The following is a 20,055-nucleotide window of genomic DNA, read 5'->3' as shown; positions in this document are numbered from 1 at the left end:
GGATACAGAGGGTCACGTGTTTGGATCATCTTCTGCTACTTCCCCAGGTGCGTCAGCAGGGAGCTGGGTCAGAAGTGGAGCAGCCAGGACTGGAGCTGACACCCACATGGGTTGTTGGCCTCACAGACAGATGTTTCACTCACTGCCTCACAATCACGGCCCCAAGTTTTTCATTGATTTTTAATGATTTTGAAAGGTGGGCCTCTTGCTCATTCTCTTCCCTGCTTCATTTAGAATGCAGTGAACACTTTGCAGCTGGACATCCCTAGCCATTTCTAGTGGCAAGACAGGGAGCATCGAGCTAGTGTTTAACGAGCAGCTACTAAATGGAAGGGTGATGGCTGCAAAGTGAATGGCACCTACAGTCCCACCCCCGACCCCAACACACACCCTGCCCTACCCCTAGGAGCTCACAGTTGGGAGGGAAAATGCATTTTGTTTTCCAGCTGGTACCAAGGCTCAAGCTGAGTAACTTGCTTACGGTAGCTGGAGTCAGAATTTGTATTCAGCTCTGGCCACTGCCATCTCCCGCCCCCCACCTGCCATGTGAGGTCCCTCAGGGTGTTGGGGGCTGGCTGTGTTCCTCAGGAACCCCTTGAGCCCCCCTTGAAGGGACAGCGTGAAGCCCCACTAGGAGTCACACCCTGCAGATGGGAACAAACCTGAGCTTGCAGGCTTGATACACAAGGGTTAGCTTTCCCCAGTGGCTGGGCGATCCAAGGTTCCTCTCCCCTTGGCGCTCTACTGTCTTGGCAGGGTGGTCCTCGAACTTGGCTGTACGCCAGAGTCACCTGGGAAACCTTGAAACCTCCCAGGGCCTAAGTGCCATCAGAAGAGAATGCATGGTTTGGAACTAAGACCTCAGCTGTCTAAAAATATCTCAGGTGCTGCCAAGTATGGTTTGGAGAATTTTGCCTTGAGGCCCCCCAAAGGGCTGCTGGAATTCCGGTGATTGTAACACATTCCAGGCAGGAAAAAGCAAGGAATATCAGAGGTCAGACCTGCCAGCTGGGATAGGTTTCTTTTTTCTTTCTTTTTTTTTTTCCTAAGATTTATTTTTATTGCAAAGTCAGATATACAGAGAGGAGGAGAGACAGAGAGGAAGATCTTCCATCTGCTGGTTTACTCCCCAAGTGGCCTCATTGGCCAGGAGCCCCTTCCAGGTCTCCCACGTGGGTGCAGGGTCCCAAGACTTTGGGCCATCCTCAACTGCTTTCCCAGGCCACAAGCAGGGAACTGGATGGGAAGTGGAGCAGCTAAGATCACAGTTGACACTCATGGGATTCCAGTGCTTGCAAGGCGAGGACTTTAGCCGCTAGGCTACTGCGCCAGGCCCTCAATTTTCATTTTTGAAGGGGGCAAGGGGAATGAGAAAGCTCTCCCATCTTCTGGTTTACTCTTCAAATAGCCACAACAGCCAGAGCTGGGCCAGGATAAAGCTAGGTGCTCTGTGCTCCACAGGACATTGGCAGGGAGCTGGATGGGAAGTGGGGCAACCAGGACTTGGACTGGCATTCTTAGGGTATGCCAGCACCCCAGGCGGCAGCTTAGCTCGTTGCACCACAGCATCGGCCTTCATCTGGCATTTCTGGAATGAAAGGAGATCCAATGGATGTGAACACTGCCACCCCCTGCCTGCCCTGCCACTCATGCCAGCCTTGCCCAGGTCAGGCTGGGGCAGTTCAGCTGCTTGAGGATGCCCACAAAGCACCTTGCAGGAGAGTAAGACCCAGGGAGGGGAAGTGACCAGTGTGGGGCTGCCCACTTCCTGTCTGCCTGTGTGTCTTCTCTGCTTGTGTCTGTCCCACGCCAGCCTGGCTGTTGGCACTTGCGTGGGTTGTTGATTTCCTCGGTTGGCACCTCTCGGCTGCAGCAGCGGGGGAGCTGTGTGGAAACAGGACAAACAGCCTCCTGATCTTGGGAGCAGAGACGGATGTGTCAGACACCAGGGATGGGGGCGGGGCACCCTAGCTCATCTCTCGGTCGCCCGGCAGGCCATGCTCACATGGCTTGCTCAGTGACTCCCTCACCTTGGTCTAGGGGAACCTTGGGAGGCCAGTTGGACTTCCAGAAAAGCACACAAGCCCATGAGGCAGAAGTCAGTGTCCAGCCAAGGATTGGTGTCACTCTCCTTTCTGAAACGGAAGGCCCTGAGAAGGAGCTACAGGGTGCAGCAAGGGATGAGCTCATCTGCTGGCCAGTAGTGGCTGTAAGTGACCGAAAGAGCAACCCAGGCAAGGCAAATGGCTTGTCAAGGCCACACAGCAAGTAGTTGCCAAGGCTGAAGTTCAAAGCCGGGTCAAGAGACTCCAGAGCTGGGGGGGAGGGTCTTCCTTATTCTCCCAATCTTCATTCACTGGCTCAAGAGAAGCATGTCTGCAGGCTGGGTAGGAGCTCATGTGATGCCTGCAGCTCTGTGATCCTTCCCTTGCCCTTACAAATTTCATTTCTGATTCTCAAGTGTCACTGTGTCTGAAACCTGCTCAGGATCCAGGTTGCCTGATTAAATGTTAGAAGCCTTTGGCAGAAACGGTGGAAAGTGGGAAGGTGGCCTGCTTGGTGGCATGAGTTGCAGTGACTGCCAGTCCTTAGCAGGTCTGACATCTTGTCACACTGCCTGCAGGTTGCACTTTGCATTTACTGACAAGTTAGCCAGAGGCAACACTACCGCTGTTTCCAGAAGGTTCCTCTGGGAATGCCTGGCAGCTCTCAGCCTGGTGGCCCAGAGCAGATGAGTTGGGTCTTGAAGGATGGAATTCAGGTGAGGAGGTTTCCATGGGGTGGTGCATGGAGGAAGGAGAGTTAGGCCTTAGGCAGGATGCTGGCTCTGGGTGGTGGCTACGGGAGAGACCCAACAGAAACCTTGGGCTGTGGTCTTAAGTTAGATTCCTTTGAAGCAGACTCTGAGATAAAGAATCAAGTTCAGATGGTTTATTTGACAGGCGGGATTGGGGGGTGGGGTCAGCCTGGGAAGCTTTGGGAGAGAAATGGGGGCATGAAGCAGGGAAGCAAAGGAAACCAGGGAAATGTGCCTTAGCAAGCTGGCTACCAGTATGCCCCACTGGGGGAGCACTTAGGACGCTGTATGAGATCCTCTCTTTAGAGTGGTGCCCCCAGAAGGCGAGGGAGCTGGGTCCAGCATACACCTGCTCCCGTCTGTCATGAGTTGAGGGCTGCTGCTGGCTATTAACTTCCCAGCCCTCATGGTTCACCATGTACACGGGCAGCGTGAGCTGACATGGCAGAGTGGGGCACCAGGGACGAGGCACACGCAGGCTGGGCTGGTGCCCTGATGCAGTTAGTTCTGGGGCATTGACAGCCGTGCTGCATCATGTAGGAGTCCACGTCTCGCCTGTTCTGCCGAGCCCGCCTCCCCTGTGGCCGGCAGACCCATGAGCTGCTCATGCACTGCCTTGGACTCTGACCGGAGCTCCAATCTGTCAATTTCCCTAAGACCTTCCTGATAGGATTCAAGTGCTTCCTGAAGGATCGATAGGGCCTTGCACCTGTGGAGGACAGGGATGGGCAGGGGTGGTCAATGTGATCACACTCAGAATCTAGGGGCTCTCCAGGGGCACTACCGTGAGGGACATGGTCATTTCTACCTAACTTGGACACTGGGCAACTGCCCTTTTTCTCTGCAGGCAGGATTAGTGCGGGTCCAGAGCATGGGCCATGAGGCTGGCTGAATCCTGCTCACTTTCCCTTTCCAGGAATGAAGTCTGCCCCGTGGGTTGTGATGGGGCTATCCTGCATCCCTGAGTGCCCCCTGGACCTTTTGGGTCCAGCTCAGAGCACCAGTCTCATGATATTGTGTGTTTCTCCATATCTCTTTCCCTACCAGCCGGGACTTGAGCTCAGTGAGTGAACTCAGTGTTGACTGAGCATGTCCTCAGGGTCAAGCCCTATCCAGGGTGCTGAAGACATAGTGGTGCGGTTTCTCAGTGTCAAGAGGAGTCTTAGGGCAAATCTAATCATTTGTAAGCAGAGAAGCCCAAAGTCCAGAGAGGGTAGGAGAAACCTCAGGCCACACATCAAGGATGGAAGCACAGAAGGATAGAGGTTACCTGTTCAGTTTTTTTTTTAATTTTAAAAAATCTTTTTATTTTTATTTGAGGGGAAGATTTACAGAGAGAAAGAAAGACACAGAGAGATCTTCCACCTGCTGGTCCTACTTTCCAAATCAGTCAGAGCTGAGCCGATCCAAAGCCAGAAGCCAGGAACTTCTGGGTATCCCATGTGCGTGCAGGGACCCAAAGCTTTGGGCCGTCCTCTGTTGCTTTCCCAGGCCACAAGCAGGGAGCTGGGTCAGAAGTGGAGCAGCCAGGACTTGAACTGGTGCCCATATGGGGAGTTGGCACTGCAGGCAGAGGCTTAAATTATTATGCCATGGCACTGGCCCCACCTGTTCAGTTTTTACAGTCAGAAACCTGGGGCCAGCGGCGAAGTGTCTCACAAGCCAGTGGCGCTGTTCTGCTTGTCTTTTCCAAGCCAGGCTGGGATGTGTGAGAGAGGTGGGCTAGGGCAGCAGGAGGAGTCTTAAGTGACTTCCTGCTAGTCAAGCCATCCCACCTCCTTCCAGAAGGTTCAGAGGCTGCAGGGAACTGTGCTTCCCTGTTGCTTTTGCCTAGCTCCTCCTGATGGTGCTGCCTCCGGCACAGAGGCCTTGGACGATGCCAGGAGATGCATCCTGTTAAGGGATGCCCTGATGTGCCCCAAGCTCCAGTGCCTTTGGGCAACGTACTCCCTCATGTTCTGGGGGCAACAGCTGTGCTCCAGGCTGACTGGGGTGAGGGTGGGCTGCAACCCCCCCATCCCTCCCCTCCTCCTGTAGGAGATGTGTGTATACAGACCATCTATATGAGACCAGCTGTTCTCCCTGGCAGCTTGAGAGGAGCTGAAATACAATCCCACGCTCTCTCGACCCTGGGAACTTTGGATTTTGTGTGCTCATACAAATACATGGGCATGCATGCATATGCACGGAAATGTTACACACAGGAGCATGGATGTGTGCATGTGGAACTCCCCCGAGTATACCCTCTATCCCCCTGCCAGGCAGTCCCTCGTTGCTAACCATTGGGTGCAGGCAGGGACCGAGCACAGGCAGCCAGAGGCCTCTGTGTCATTCTGGGGTTTGTGTTCAGCCCGAAGGTGGCTGCCCTCCACTCCACTCGGGCCAATCTGATGTGGGGGCAGGGCAGGCCGAGGCCAGCCTGGAGCTCCTGGCTAATTTTCCCAGTCTCTATCGATCCAGCAGCTTCTCCTGAGTCTATTAGCAGTCAGCGAGTGAAAATCTCCCCCATCGCGAGCCCTGACCTGAGACAGGGAGGATCCATAGCAATTTGTTCCAACAGAGGAGAGCGTTTCCCTCTGATTTGTATTCCAATTTATTCCAGGCGGGAAGGGGGTCAGGGTGGGAGGCTGAGCCCTGGCATGGTCAGAGCTGTGCTCCTGGGCCCCCTGTGCCAGCCGGGGTGGCAGCTGGTGCTGCCCGTGTCTCTGTGGCAAGCCCCCATGAGGAGGAGGGGGAGGGAAGGAGGGAGACCTTCCAGGCTTTCCAGCATGCCCTGCTCAGCTGGAGAGCAAGTTGTGGATGTGGTTTTCACAAAACAAAAAGCCGCTCGCTCAGGGCCTCTCCCAAGCGAGCATGGGCGCCTGTGCCGGGTGGGCGCTCACACAGCACGTGGATGCCAGGCTCTGGGCCGGGCTGAGCAGGGAGGTGGACGGAGCTGCAGAGGCTGGGGGGAAGCTGGTACCCCTTGAGAAGCCCCCAGTAGGTGGGAGTGCTGGCTTTGTCCTCAGGTTTCCCTCTTGTCTGAGCAAACCAAGGCTCACTGGTGCCCTAGCCGGGAAGTCCCTTCTGGTCTTCCAGTAATGACTGCACTGGACGGCAGTGACTTAGTGCCTGCTGCTTGCCAGACACTGGGTTGGTAGTGCTGCCCAGGGTGCGGTTCTCTCTGGTGCTTTGCTTTCCTTGTGCGTGCTTCTCCCACTCTTGCACATATCTTTCTTTGTCACCCCGTCCCTGTCCTTGCCCAACCCTGCTCACATCTCCTCCTGATTCAGGGTGGCCCGGATGGCCAAGGGTCTCAGGACAATACCCCAGTAGTCCCCTTTCCAGGGAACCCTGAGGGGCAAAAGAGCTTTTCTTCCTTCCAGGACACTTACCTTTGGCTTCACTTGGCCCTCCACTCCTCACCAGTAACCTGGATTTCTGTGGGAAGTGATGCCATGGGAACCGGAGAGGAGGATTCTGGGAAGGGCCAGCCTGGTGGTCCTATCCAGCTCCCGCCCCTGCTTCCACTGTTTTCTGCCCTGTCTGCTCCCCAGAGAGGGAGAGACTGGAGAAGTTTCTCACAGCAAGGTGTCAGTGGCTGGCAGCTCTGAGGTCAGCTGTCGCACATGACTTGCCGGGCTCCATGACACCACAAGCTCTAATTTCGGGATTGAGTCACTAAATATATCGCAATCAGTGAATAACAGCCCCTCTCACTCCTGTGGGAGGCAAACATGGACTGTGTGGGACACTTGCTTTCTCTCTCATTGGTAAAGGTTTATTTTAGTTGAAAACCAGAGTTAAAGAGAAAAAGGGACAAAGAGAGAGAGAGAGAGAGAGAGAGAGAGAGAGCAGTTTTCCATCTGCTGATTCACTTCCCAAATGCCTCAATGACTGGAGCTGGGCAGGTCCAGAGTCAGAAGCCAAGAGCTTCATCTGGGCCTCTCACATGGGTGCATAGCCCGAGTACTAGGGCCATTTGTCTGCTGCTTTCCCAGTGACTGAGCAGGGAACTGGATTAGAAGTACAGTGTCCAGGGCTCAAGCTGGTGCCCAGCTGGGGTGCTTTGGCAGTGGTCCCACGGGGTGCTTTCTTGGCTGAGTGCCTGTGTGTTTGGAGGAGGCCCCATGAGGTGAGAGGTGTCTCCAGTGTCAGGGGCTCAGGACACTGTCATTGAGACTGCTGTCACAGAGGCTGCTACTGGGCAAGTGGTACGGGAGGTTCTGTGCCCAGGCACCTTGGGAGGAAGGGGACTGAGATGAAGGGAGAACTCCTGCCCCCACCCTATGGTGCGGGGAGTTGGCAGCAAGAACATTGTCAGATAGCTTGCAGACTCCGGTGCTTGGTGCCCTGCCTTGCCGCCACCGCACTGGCCGTGGTAAACTTCTCCTTCCTCCCTCGCATGTCCTCAGTCCCCGGGAACCTTCTAATGGCAGTGACTCTTCAGTCCCTGGCTGTGATGGAACGCCGGTCCAATTGGCCTCCCCATCCACCAGTTCTGCACTCTTCTCCCCCAACCTGCTGAATTTCAAGTCATTTACAAGTTGTTCAGAGGCTCAGCATTATAATCAGACCCCACGGCGTGCACCACTTATGTGATTTCTCAAATTTTAGCTGGAAAAGGAGAGAAACCCTTCAGTGATAAAGAAAAAAAAATAATAGAGAATACTTAAGCCCAAGGAGGGCAGGTATTGCATTTCCCGGTTTATAAATATACCTGGTGATAAAGAAAATAGGTACTTTTAAAAATTGTTCCTCTTTGAGGGGGGACGGATTTCATGTGTTTTCCCTTCCAGGGATGGTCACCTTTGAAAGGGACACAGAGCAGGGACAGGTGACCCTTGGCTCTGCTGAGTGATAGGAAGAACTCACAATGCGGGGACCAGGGCAGGTGCACTGCCTTCAGGAGGGCGGTCCTGGAGGACTCCAAAGAGAGAACTGAGAGAAGTAAAGGAGCAAGCTCTGCAGAGTGGGTAGTAAGGGAAGACCAGATGAGGCTGGGCTCCTAGGAGAGGCAGGAGTGAAGGATAGCAAGGAGAGCCATATGGCTGCCGTGGGGAGGCAGAGGGCAGTAGCACTGGAACAGACAGGCTGGCTATTGGAAAAGCATCCCAACTCTGCGGGAGGTGGGAGCCACGGCGGGGGGCCGGGCAGAGGAGAGTCAGGATCTGACCCAGGGATGCCCGAGAGTCCCTCTGGCTTCTGGTGGAGAATGGGCCATTCCAGGAGAGGCAGGAAACGGGGTGGGGAAGACATCATCTAGCAGCAGATGGTGGCAGAGGCTGGCTAGGATGGCATGGTGAGTGGGGTTGGGGGTCGGTTCTGAAGGGTTTGACTCTAGGCAGGGTTCGGGTAGAAGATGGAAAAGTTGTGGGTGGGATGACTCTCAGATTTCCCCCTGGCGCTGGGTTCATGGAAGACAGTGTATTCCTATGGTTCCAGCTAAGGGAAGGGCAGAAGTGGCTCTCCAGGGCCTGGAGCGGTGGCTCAGTGACTTAATCCTCACCTTGCTTGTGCCAGGATCCCATATGGGCACTAGTTCATGTCCCAGATGCTCTAATTCCCATCCAGCTTGCTGCCTGTGGCCTGGAAGGGCGTTAGAGGACAGCCCAAAGCCTTGGGACCCTGCACCTGCATGGGACACCCAGAAGTTTATCCCACGTGCAGCTCCTGGCTCCTGGCTTCAGGTTGGCTCAGCTTTGGCCATTGCAGCCGCTTGGGGAGTGGGCCAGCGGACGGATCTTTGTCTTTCCTTCGTCTGTAGATCTGCCTTTCTGGTAGAAATAAGTAAGTCTTTAAAAAAAAAAAGTGGCTCTCCAGATTTGGAGATGCCAGGAGTTGGGGGAGATGCCGTAAGAGTTGGCCAGCAGAATCAGTGGGTGGAGGGCAGTTTCTGTTGATTTCTCCCGCGCTGGGAACAAGGCCTGGTTGGAGGAGCCGTGTCATTCCTTCTGCAGAGGCCACCTTGAGGAGCTGCTAACAGTCAGGTCGTAGCATCCGTATACTCATGTACAGCTGGGATGTGGGAACGCTGTGTTCCGGAACCCACAGTGTCCTGGGACAGGGGGACCGTGGCGGTGGGTGGGGAGGGGCCCAGAAACACTATCCTTCTATCCCCTTTGCATCCTGCCGCAAGGGCAAAGACCATGTCTGCCCTGGAGCTCCAAGATCCATGTTGCTTTCAGGGGTGTTATTATCATCTATTGAACAACGTTGTAGAAAGTAAAGGCCTCCCAATGGTCATCCAGCATTAGCCATTCATCCTAGGTTCCATGGCCAGCCTTGTCATTTATTTTTACGTAGCAGGAGACGTTGGGCCCTTCTGCTTCCTCAGCTGGCTTTATCTCCTGCTGTGGACTGGCCCTCTGGCCTGTCACTTAAGTGGCCACCAGGTCCCTCCTGCCTCTCTGTGTTTGGGGTCACCACGTCTCTGCTCCTGAGTATCTGGGTAGGAGCCAAGACACCCCTCTCTTCAATAGCTCTGCTGTGAATATCCTTCTGTGAATTACTTTTTTTGCTTTTAAATGATTTCCTTGGGGCCTATTCCCCAAAGTGAGATTGCCTAATAGGTCATAGAATAGGAACAGTTTTATGGTTCTCATTTCCTACTGCCGGGTTGTGTTCCAAAGGGCCTGAGCTGGCATTGCACCCAGCCCAGACACAATGGATTTTATGATTTTAATTTATTTTCACTGGTGTAAGAGGTGCATTACAGCCTGTGCTTTTAACTTCCAATTTTCACTTTCCAAAGCCGTGTTTGGGCCTCCCAGCACCTGGTAATAATGAGACCTATGGAACTTTACAGTTTACATGGCGCCTCCTTGAACATCTGCCCACTTCAGGTGATGCTGTGACCTCAAAGTCCTGGCCTCTGTGCCATATGGAGGGAGTGGAGGTTTCGTCCAGCCGAGTACTGGCAGGGATGGGCAGGCATTTCAACCCAGTTCTTGGGGGTTTGGTGCCCCCTTCTACTGCATCACCCATCCCCTGCTCATCTGCAGACCAGGGTCCCCACATGCTTGTTTCAGCCTGTTTCCAGTGCATTGGCACATTGTCTTCCTGTGGCTGTGGCAGCCAGGCCTGAGGCAGGACCATGAACTGAGCCCCATGTTCAGCTGCATAGGTACAGAGGCGGCCGAATTCTGCCCATTGACTTTGGGGACAGGTGGGGCTTTGGGTGCTTCCTGTTTCAGCAAAGCCACTGCTTGCTGCCCTCCCTGGCCCAGGTCTGGCTGTGGCTCTGTATTCTGAGTGACATGGGCAGTGGCATTGCCCAGGAGATGTCCTGCTCTTGGTGGCTCTGCCTAGGCCGCTAGGGCCAGAGCCACCTGGGGCTGTGGGCCTCTGCATTGGAATCAGAGGACTGTCTCAGGGTAGACACATCCAAGCTATGGAGGGGTTTAATTCTACTCCCCACCTTACCTTTAAAAAAAAAAAACTTATTCATTTTATTTACAAGTCATAGCTACAGAGACAGAGACTCTTCTGTCTACTGGTTCACTCTCCAAATGGCCACAACAGCTGGGTCTGGGTCAAGCCAAATCCAGGCACCAGGAGCTTTGTCCAGGTCTCCTCTGTGGGTATAGGGGATCCAAAAAATTGGACCATTTTCCATTGTTTTCCCAGATCGTTATCAGGGTGCTGGATGGAAAGTGGAATAATTAGGACTCGACTTGGATGCCGGCATCTCAGCTTAACGCGTGATACTACAATGCCAGCCCCTTCTACTTTTTTCCAACTGTCCTGCTAGAATATCTATTGTGCAGCTTATACCATGCTTAATAGCATCCCAGTCCCATTATCACTAGGTATTTCAAAAGGTTTGTGGAAAAATGGAATGAAGAGTGTGGATTTATTTTGACACAGAAAATTTTGTAGTGCAAAATAATGTTTTCATAATACATTGATTGAAAAGTGTATGTGCTGTGTGTGGATTTTAAAATTGTTATTACACCAAAATAAGCTCATACTTTAAAAAAAGGTTTATTTATTTTTATTGGAAAGGCAGATTAACAGAGAGAAGCAGACAAAAAGATCTCCCATCTGCTGGTTCACTCCCCAAGTGGCTGCGATGGCCAGAACTGAGCTGATTTAAAGCCAGGAGCCAGGAGCTTCCTCCAGGTCTCCCACATAGCTGCAGGGTCCCAAGGCTTTGGGCTATCCTCTACTGCTTTCCCAAGTCACAAGCAGGGAGCTGGCTGGGAAGTATAACTGCTGGGAGATGAATCACTGTTCATATGGGATCTTGGCACCTGTAAGGGAAAGCTCAGCTGATTGAGCCATTGTGCCAAGCCCAAGAAAACCTTTATGGCCAAGCCCGGGATGGAAGATTATCCCCATGTTGTAGAAGGAGACACCGAGGCTTGAACAGGTCAGTTTGCCTCATGCCATGTGGTCCTTCTGTCCTGCAGGTACCCTGCTGCAGATATAGGTGACCAGGCTCGTTTTATGGCCCCTGGTGCTGCCCCCAACTTGGGACCCGGGCCTCTCTGCTTGTTCCTGCAGCACTGTTCTGCCCGTGCTGAACAGAGCTGCCCAAAGCCTCCTCCTAACTGACAGTCTTGATCCTGGGGTCTTCAGAGACGTTCAGGGCACCTGATAGTCCTGGGGCAGAGGGCTTGTCTGGCAGCCTGTTAAGGCAGCCCCATAACTCCGTAAGCCCAGGAACTCCAGCAGTAAGGACCCTTTGAGTCCTGGCTGCCCTCTCTGTCCCTTGTGACTGGGACATGGGTGTGCCAATGCTGGGCATCCTCAGAATGGGCCCAGAGGGACTGGCTGAGCATAGAGGCTTATTAGGGTGCGGAGGAGGGGTAGGGGGTGCCTGGTACATGTGCTGTGCACACAGACCCAGGCCCTGCGTCTGCGGAGGGAGGCAGAGCTTGTTTTTAAAAAGGCTTAGCTGTAGTGAGGGGGTGGCAGCCTGGGGTCGTGTGTTGTGTTTGGGATCAGCCCCCTTGGAACCGGGCTGGGAAGGGTGGTCAGCTGCATGTAGCTTTGATTTTAGTTGGGGAGAAAGGCCTGGTGTGGGAGACCAGACTCCAGCAGAGACTGCAGCAGGAGAGGGCAGGACTGCGCCTTCCCGGGCTCCAGGTTCGAAGCTTTCACAGGAACAGGGGCTCAGCTACAGGTTGGGAGGGGATTGATTTGTGTGCCTTCGAAAGAGTTGGGGAGACCAGGCCAAGGAGGAAGAGGATAGAGAGAGGATGTACTTGGATATAGGGCTAATGGCCTGGGAGCGAACAACCTGAGGTGTAAAGGTCAGAGCCGGTGACTACTTCCTCTGCTCCTGAGGGCCCAGCTGGAGGAGGCGGTTGGGTGGATTTCTGAGTCCAGAAGTTGAGGCCTCCCCCGCCTCCCACCCCCAAAGACTTGGAGTTCTCTGGAGAAGTCACTAGGTACACCTGAGCTGGCGGCAAACAGAGGACAAGTACATCAGGCTGTGTTGTAGACGGCTGGGGGGGGTGCAGGGTAAGGGGGCAGCAAGTTGATTCTCCCTTACTCCGAGAGGCTCATGGTCCACAGGAGAGGCTCGGAGTGGATCCCTGGCAGGAGGCAGCCCTGCAGAGCCTCCTCCAAGGCCCCCGGCCGCCATTCTCTGTGCGGCTAATTAAAAGAGAAAAGCTGGTGAATATTTCAGCACTGTTAACTCTGCTAAATTATTAAGTGTCCATTTACATTACATGCATAAAAGGATCGATAAACATGTCCATACCGGGGGCTGGGAGGGCGGAGGAGGTACCTCAAGCAGGGGAGGGTGGTGGTTGTTAAGGACAGTGTACTAGCCTGCCCCTAATCCCCACCCCCAGAACTGGGGAGGTGGTCTGAGCCCTGGGTCCTGGGCACGGTGTCAGGCACTTGGGATGTTGGGATGTGAGGGATGTGTATGCCGGGGAGGGTAGCATGAAAAGGCACCAGGCAGACTCCAGGCTGAGGTCGTGTCCTTCCCCAACTGACTTAAAGCATACTGAACCTCAGTCTGCTTGTTGGGAAAACGGGAACAGCCGTAAGTTGTTAAGAGCAAAAAGTCATAGATGGAGAACAGCGGTGCAGTGAAGGAACTGTTACAGCTGTGGTTATGCTATAGCGACAGGGTGCAGGGAGATTCGACACAACACAGGGCTCCTGCTCAGAGCAATCCCAGGTGCCATTCTTATCCTGGCTCTCCCAGACCATCTGTTCCCATCATTGGGTGTCCAAGTGCCATGACTCCTGTCCCTCAGCATCAGGTTAGCAAAGTTTGTCAAATGACTGCTAGATGGAACCCAGAACCAGAACACAGATCCCAACCATGTGTCCTTTGACCCCAGAATCTTTGCGGGGGAGTCTTTAGGATGGCGATGCCTATTTTGCTACCTGGGGGTCAGACAGGGCCAACTTCTGGAGGGTGCATCTGCAGCTACCCCTGCCCCTGCCCTGAATTATCTTCTCCCCCACCCCACTACCGCCCTTGTCACACTCTACTCTTGGGGGTCTCCCAGCCTGGAGCAGCCTGGAGCCACACAGCAGCCCGGTGTGGCCACGCTGTGGTCCATCTTTTATAAATACGGGCTGGGCCCGAGAGCTCACGCAGTCCCATTCATGGCGCCGTCTCCCCACCTCTCAGCTCTGCCTCTTGGGGACATGTCCCTGCTTCTTGTCAGCGGTAAGTTCCCATTAGATGTCCCTTTGGAGAGTCCCAGCAGGCAGTGCATCTTCACCTGAGTCCCCACAAGCTTGCGGCTTCCTCCTTGGGGCTGCTGGCGCTGGCAGGCCCCTGCCCTCATCTGTCGATCTGAGGTACACACACTGTGCAGGGGAGGAGAAAAGGGAGCCGACAGGCCAGGAACGTCCTGCCTCAGCTCTCGGCATCACGGCACCGCACCGAGAGTGACATCGCTCGTGCCACTCACCTGTTCTTCACCAAGGAGCTGGAGAGGACGTGTGCTGGGCCACCCTCCGGCTGTTGGTTTTGTATTGTAACTGTAGATTCTTCATTTTCCCACTTGTCTCACCTCCTCTCAAGATGGTAAGAGGCATTCAAGGTGTAGAGAGGTGTTCTGTGAAGAAGAAGGGGTCTTAGGAGCAAATCAATTTGGAGAGCACTGGATGAAACCACGGGCGACGGCTACGTGCACTGCAGGACTTGTCAGAGCCTTTAACGGCACACTCTGCACCGGGTCTCAGAGAGGGAGGTTCCGCGTGCCATCCCTGATGGTGGGCAAGGGGCTGGCAAATGCTGTTTTCCTTTTCCAGGGAGGATTTGTTGACAGAGTGAGGGAGAACGTCTCAGAGCAGAGACATGGAAGCTGACTTGGTCATCTTCCTATCTCCCAGTGTGGTACTGGTCTGAGATGGTCTAATCCCAGTGTGCCTCCTTACCCCTGCTGCACACTTGTCTCCAGTGCAAACTCTGAGACAGAAGAGTCAGAGCAGGTGAGGCACAGACTGGGGGATCTGCATTGCAACAAGTTCTCCCTGTGCTGCTACACACACACACACACACACACACACACACACACACACACACACACCCAGGGAAGCTTCGGCGGGAGGTCCTTAGCAGACTGAGACATTGAATGAAGTCCCAAGCTAGCCAGGTGCAACCAAGTATGCTTCCTGCATTGCCCCACTTCACAGATGAGAAGACTGAGGCAGAGTGTGCTGGGATTGTAAGAGGGATTGTAGGAAAAGGGTTCCATCACTCCAGGCTCCTGGTTGGTTTCTTTGCAGCCCTGCTCAGTCCTCAGTGGGACTTCGGCACAGAGTCACGAGCTCTCCCCACCAGCTCAGCAGCTGCTTCGAGTGTCACTGCCCCTGGGATGCAGGGAGGACTGCAGCCATCTCCCCTCCCTATCTCTCACTCCTATTTCAAGCACCGCAGGAGCTGTCATTTATTGAGAAAGCACTGAGTGTTTGGCCGGATGCCTTGCCCACACGGTATTAAATCCTCACTCCAGCCACAGGAAAAGGCACCATGTCCTTATTTCCCAGCCAAAGGTGCCAAGGCTCACTTGCTCCATGTCACCCAGCCAGAGGGTGGCAGGGCAAGGATTTAGTCTCTGGGGGTATCTGTCTCCACTGCCCTGTGCCTTCCAGCTCCCCTGTGTGGGGAGTGAACCTCACCTTTGCCCACTGCTCCTGCCACATGCCTGTGTTCTAGAACCATCCAAGTGTCCTGTCTGCATTTGTTCTCCATGTCTTTGGAGCCAGCCCTTTCCCAGCTTTTGATGACAGCACCTTCAGCACCCAGCCCAGCAGGGCCTGCCCGGAAGCCTCGGTTGTCTTCCAGGCTGGTGCAATACCAGTGTCACGGTGTTGCTGCTGGCACGAGTGGGCTGGAGGCTGTGATCAAGGGAACCAAACGGTCCAAAGGTGAGCGGCACTGAACCATGTTCAGGAAACTCAGTTGCATGGCTGTGTGTTGGGAGAAACTGAAATGCCAGGGACAAGAGTGACCAGGTGTTTGGCCACCAGCAAGTGCTCTTTCCAGAAAGCCAGGTCAATACTGAGAAGTGGTCAGGTAGGAGCCAGGATGAAGGGAGTGGCTCCTCATGATGGCCACTAGAGTACCCCGACAGTCAGTCCTATGGCTGGCATCGTCACAGGGAAGGTGTTCTTTCTTTTTGAAAGCGGAAGTGTCACTTAGGGTGAGATCTTCCTCTAGCACCTTAGCGTGTTTTTACACACACATTCATCCACCCAGCTCATCACCGTTCAAATTGAAATGTCCCTTATCCAACCAGACAGGACCCTACCTGTTCCCCAAAAAGCCCTCCTGTGCTCTTGCCACATCAAGTGCCTCCCACCCCATCCAATCCTAGGACTTCTGTGGCTGTAGGATTGGGGTTCCCCATTGTGATTGTTGGATACGTATCCTCTTTCTTGTGTGTGTTCTGTGGCTCAGATGGTGTCTGTGAGAGTCCACAGCATCCCCTCCATCAGTAGTCACATTTTTTGAAAGAGATTTCTTTTATTTGAGAGGCAGAGTGACAAGATCTTCCATCTGCTAGTTCTCCCACATGGTAAGTGTCCAAAGCTAGACTGGGCTGAAGCCAGGAGCCAGGAGTTCCATCTGGGTCTCCCACGTGGGTGGCAGGGGCCCGTGAACCTGGAGGCCAGCTTCTGCTGCTTTCTCAGGAGCATTCATAGGGATCTGGATCGGTAGTGGAGCAGCTGGGACTTGAACTGGTGCTTTTATTTAGGATGCTGGCATCACAGGCAGCAGCTTAACATGCTGCGCCATGGTGCCAACTCCAGTAGCTCATTTGTTCTCACTTGTGTGTGATATCCCATTGTAGAAAAATACCAGGATTGAATTACCTATGGCGCTCTTGATGGACGTGTGGATTGTTCCTTGTTTTTAGCTATTAGGAATAAAACTGCTGTGACTACTCTCACACCCTACTGTGGGATTGTCAGAAGTGCTTGTTTCTGTAGGGTGCAGCCCAGGGGCAGGATTGCTACATTAATACTTGTTCAGCTTTAGCCCACATGCCTTCCAGAGAGGCTGTTTGGTTTCAGAATGGCATAGTCCTGACAGGTCATAAAATCAAAGGGTGTTGGCTAATCTCATCGTGTCCTCCAGGATACCCACTTTAGCTCTGTCCCCACTGAGGAAAGACACCTATCCAGTGGTCAGACACTCTGGCTCTGCAGGCCACGGTCCACCCTCCCCGACCTGTGCTGGCCATGCTACAGCTGCTTTTCAGTATTCCTTATCAGTCACCAGAGCTTCTGCCATGGCCATGCTGCCTGGCTACAGGCAAGTCACAGTGTCCAAGATTACAGCTCATCTTCCTTGGAGCCTGTGAAATCAGTGTCTTCCTCATGGGGAGCGCCCCAGGACCCATGCTGACATCTGCACCTGGCCAGTACATCCTCTCTTGATGAGACTTCCTGCAGACCTTGGCCACAGATAGTTGTCCCTCCCATGTGTGGGGACATTCATGCATTTTTGTCGCAGGAGCTGGTTGTTAACAGGCTTGGTCCCCATAGGCCAGGGTGCATCTTGTGTAAGAACTGCATGCCATTTACAAAAATGTATAGCAAGCTCCAGAAGAGCCCAGAAGACATCCAATCCATGTCCCTCCTGCGGTTGGAAAAGCAGGCTGGGAGAGGTGAATGGACCTCCCCAAAACCACACAGCTCGTGTCCAACCCCCCCCCCCCCACACTGCCTAGGTTTATTCCTGCATGGGAACCAGGCAAGGCAGGATGGCCACTTAAATTCTGTGTGGTTGGCAGCTACCACTGTCTGCAGAGGCCTTCATGGCCAGGGTCACCCACCATTGCTGCCCCACAGTAAATTTCTCTGTGTGTTGCTGGGACTGTCCCTGAATTAGATCACATCTGTCCCACCAGGGCAGGGGCAAGGTGCCATTTGAGGCGTCTGTACAACATACCACAATTCCAGTTAGCAGGTTCATTGTTCCTGTGGGACTTGAGTTCTTGGGATTGGTAGATGAGGAAAGCGAAGTGCAGAGTTGGCCAGTGGCTGACCCTGGGTCACACATGGTGTGGGACTCTGCCCTGGAGCCTTCTGTATGTCTGTTCTGGCCACAGAAGGATGGAGAATGCTGTCAATCATGACATGTTCCCTGGAGGAAGCTACATGTTTTAGATTAAAAAAAGAAAGATTCATTTTCACTAGAAAGGCAGATTTACATAGAGAAGGAGAGACACAGAAAGATCTTCCATCTGCTGGTTCACCTCACAGATGGCTACAATGGTCATAACTGAACTGATTTGAAGCCATGAGCTTCTTCTGGGTCTCTCACATGGGTGCAGGGCCCCAGGGCTTTGGACCATTCTCTAGTGCTTTCCCAGGCCACAAGCAGGGGGCTGGATGGGAAGTAGAGCAGCTAGGACATGAACTGGTGCTCATATAGGATCTCTGGGCACTTGCAAGAGCACATAGCTAATTGAGCCATTGCACTGGGCCTGAAGCTGCACATTTCATATCCAGATCTTAGGTCTGTGGGACATGACTTCTTTGCAGCCCCTGTGTCCCTTATGGCCTGCATCAGCTTTCTCACCTCCCTTCTTGACAGCCAACCATGAGCAGACAGGTGTGGAGGTGGGGCCTCTCGCCCTTTCCTAGTGCCTGAGTGCTGGTACCCGGAGCTGCTCTGCCTTAACGTCTGTGGCCTTGGATGCCAGGGAGAGGCTGCCCCAGCCGTCCCCCAGCCCTGGGCACCGTGAGAGAAGTTGATGGGGAGGAGCCACCATCTTCTGAGAGCCACCGGGCATCCAGTGTAGACTCTGTCCCTTGGCCACAAAGCTGGGCATGGCTCTCCCACATGAAGTACCTGGGGCATGAGGGATTTGTGATGCCAGCAGGTGACTTGCTGAGAACACGCTCCCAGGAGAAAGGGGAAACATGCCAGCCAAGCACCTTGGTCATCCTCCCTCTAATGAATGTACATATGTGAGTGTGTGTGATGTGCACATGAGTGTATGCATATGTGTGTGTGTGTGTGTGCACTTGTACTCATGCAAATGGCAGGGAAGGGGGTGACCTCCTGGATGAGCTTTTGCTTCTTTTTTTGTTTTCCTAATGGAAATTCCTAGGCATCTGTGGCCAGCACTGCCCCTCCGGGCTGAGGGCCGTTCCCCAGGGGAGGATTGCATCTGCCACCCCCAGGGCTGGTATGGCCAAGCTGTAACGGATGTGTGCAACCTCCCAACCCAAGGCAGGTCTCTGATCCTGGTCCCTGGCCCCTCTGCCTCTGGCCTGCGCCCTGGGTGGGTTCCTTCCCTGAGAATGTCCTGGGAGGGCCTGCCAGCCTCTGGTGTGAAGCTCTCTGCTACTTTCCCTCCAGCTCCGGCCCAGGCGCAGATCGTGCACGCGGGCCAGGCATGTGTGGTGAAGGAGGACAACGTGAGTGAGCGCGTCTACACCATCCGGGAAGGGGACACTCTGGTCCTGCAGTGCCTGCTCACTGGGCACCCGCGACCCCAGGTGAGCATCCCACAGGGGAAGGGGAGGATGGTGAGTCTGCTCAGATACACTTTCCATGCACCGCTCTGTCTGCTCTCTGCACCCCTAAGGCCAAGCAGCAGGGAGGGCATCTTGATTGTTAATGTTCCCATTTCACAGCAGGGTACACTGAGGCTCAGGGAGGGTGGATAAACTCTGCAGCCACACAGCCCTCATGAGGATGGAAGTGGAGTCAGAGTTCCCTGTAGCTTGATAACTCTTGCTTCTTGCCTGGCCATCTTTGGGTTGGGAACAGCATAAGGTACAGACAACCCAGAAAACAGTATGTACCACAGGAGACTTCAGGCAGGCAAGCTCTGTGCTTCTGAGGTTCAAAGACCCAAAGCAATTAACAGAGGAGCAGAAAGCAAGTATCCAAGTCTCTGGAACTGCTCGATGCATTTTGTGACAGGTCAAGTGTGTGGTTCAGACAGGAAGTGCTGGCTGCGTATCCCTGAGAGGTAACTGGACGGGGCAGGTGAGCAGAGAGCTGGAGGGAGGAATGGAATCGGAGGTAATGTTTAATACTCAGAGCAGCAGACAAGGCGGCAGTTGGGTCCTGGAAGGACACTGAAATACCAAATCCTTTTTCTGGGTAATTTGGGAAGCAGGGATGACGATGGTAGATTTGAGACACGCAGGTGGATAAGGAAAATCCCAAAGACTCTTTCAGCCTGACACTGCACCACCACCTGCTCCTTCTCGAGGGGTTGTTGGGAAGTGAAAACGGTGCCGCCAGATGGAGGGTGCTATTTGGGTCAAACGTGTGACTGTGAAGGGGGGAAAGGGTCTTCCCCCGAAAGCCTGGGAGGCTCTCTTGGGGCTGCACTGGCCCCCTCTGGGTCCACTGTCACGTGTCTGAGCCGTTCACGGGCGTGCCTCTGTGCACATGAATGTTTCCATTTTCATGCCTTGGTTCTGTCATTCGTCCTGCCCAATCTCAAATGGTAGGGCTCACGCTTGACTCTGTCCTGTGGCATTCTCCTCAGCTAAGCAGACATGTTGTGTTTTTATAAATGTCTCTCCCCTGGCTCTTCCCCTCTCTGTTCCCCTCAGGCCAGACCTTCCGTCCTGCCCCTTGGACCACTGTGGTAGATGCTAACCCAACCTCCCAGTCCCCTGCCTCTCCCCACTTCACATTCAGGAGCATGCTCAACCCCAGCCTACTGCATCACACCTCTCCCCTGCTCAGAAACCTCCAGCGAACTTTTTGAGGCACCCTCCTGTGAGTGAGTTATTGCTGCCTAACAAATACTGCAACATTTAGGAGCTTAAAGCATAAAAACTCTACCTCTTGCAGGTCCTATGGGACAGAAATT

General features: G+C 53.9%; 1 protein-coding gene across 2 annotated transcripts in view; it reads left to right on the top strand.

Annotated features, from left to right (window-relative positions):
- The window catches only part of MDGA1 (MAM domain containing glycosylphosphatidylinositol anchor 1), a 45,882-nt gene that overhangs the window by 8,841 nt on the left and 16,986 nt on the right, over positions 1 to 20,055 (top strand). For both annotated transcript variants that reach the window (XM_040982960.1, XM_040982959.1), the window contains exon 2: positions 18,579 to 18,718. In XM_040982960.1, coding sequence (XP_040838894.1) covers positions 18,579 to 18,718 — 140 coding nt within the window. The remainder of the gene's footprint in view (positions 1 to 18,578; positions 18,719 to 20,055) is intronic.

Source organism: Ochotona curzoniae, unplaced genomic scaffold, assembly GCF_017591425.1.
Source record: "Ochotona curzoniae isolate NIBS_2020 unplaced genomic scaffold, NIBS_Ocur_1.0 contig_3819, whole genome shotgun sequence".
Lineage (NCBI taxonomy): Eukaryota > Metazoa > Chordata > Mammalia > Lagomorpha > Ochotonidae > Ochotona > Ochotona curzoniae.
The sequence above is the reverse complement of the archived record's forward strand: the minus strand, read 5'-3'. Positions and strand labels throughout refer to the sequence as shown.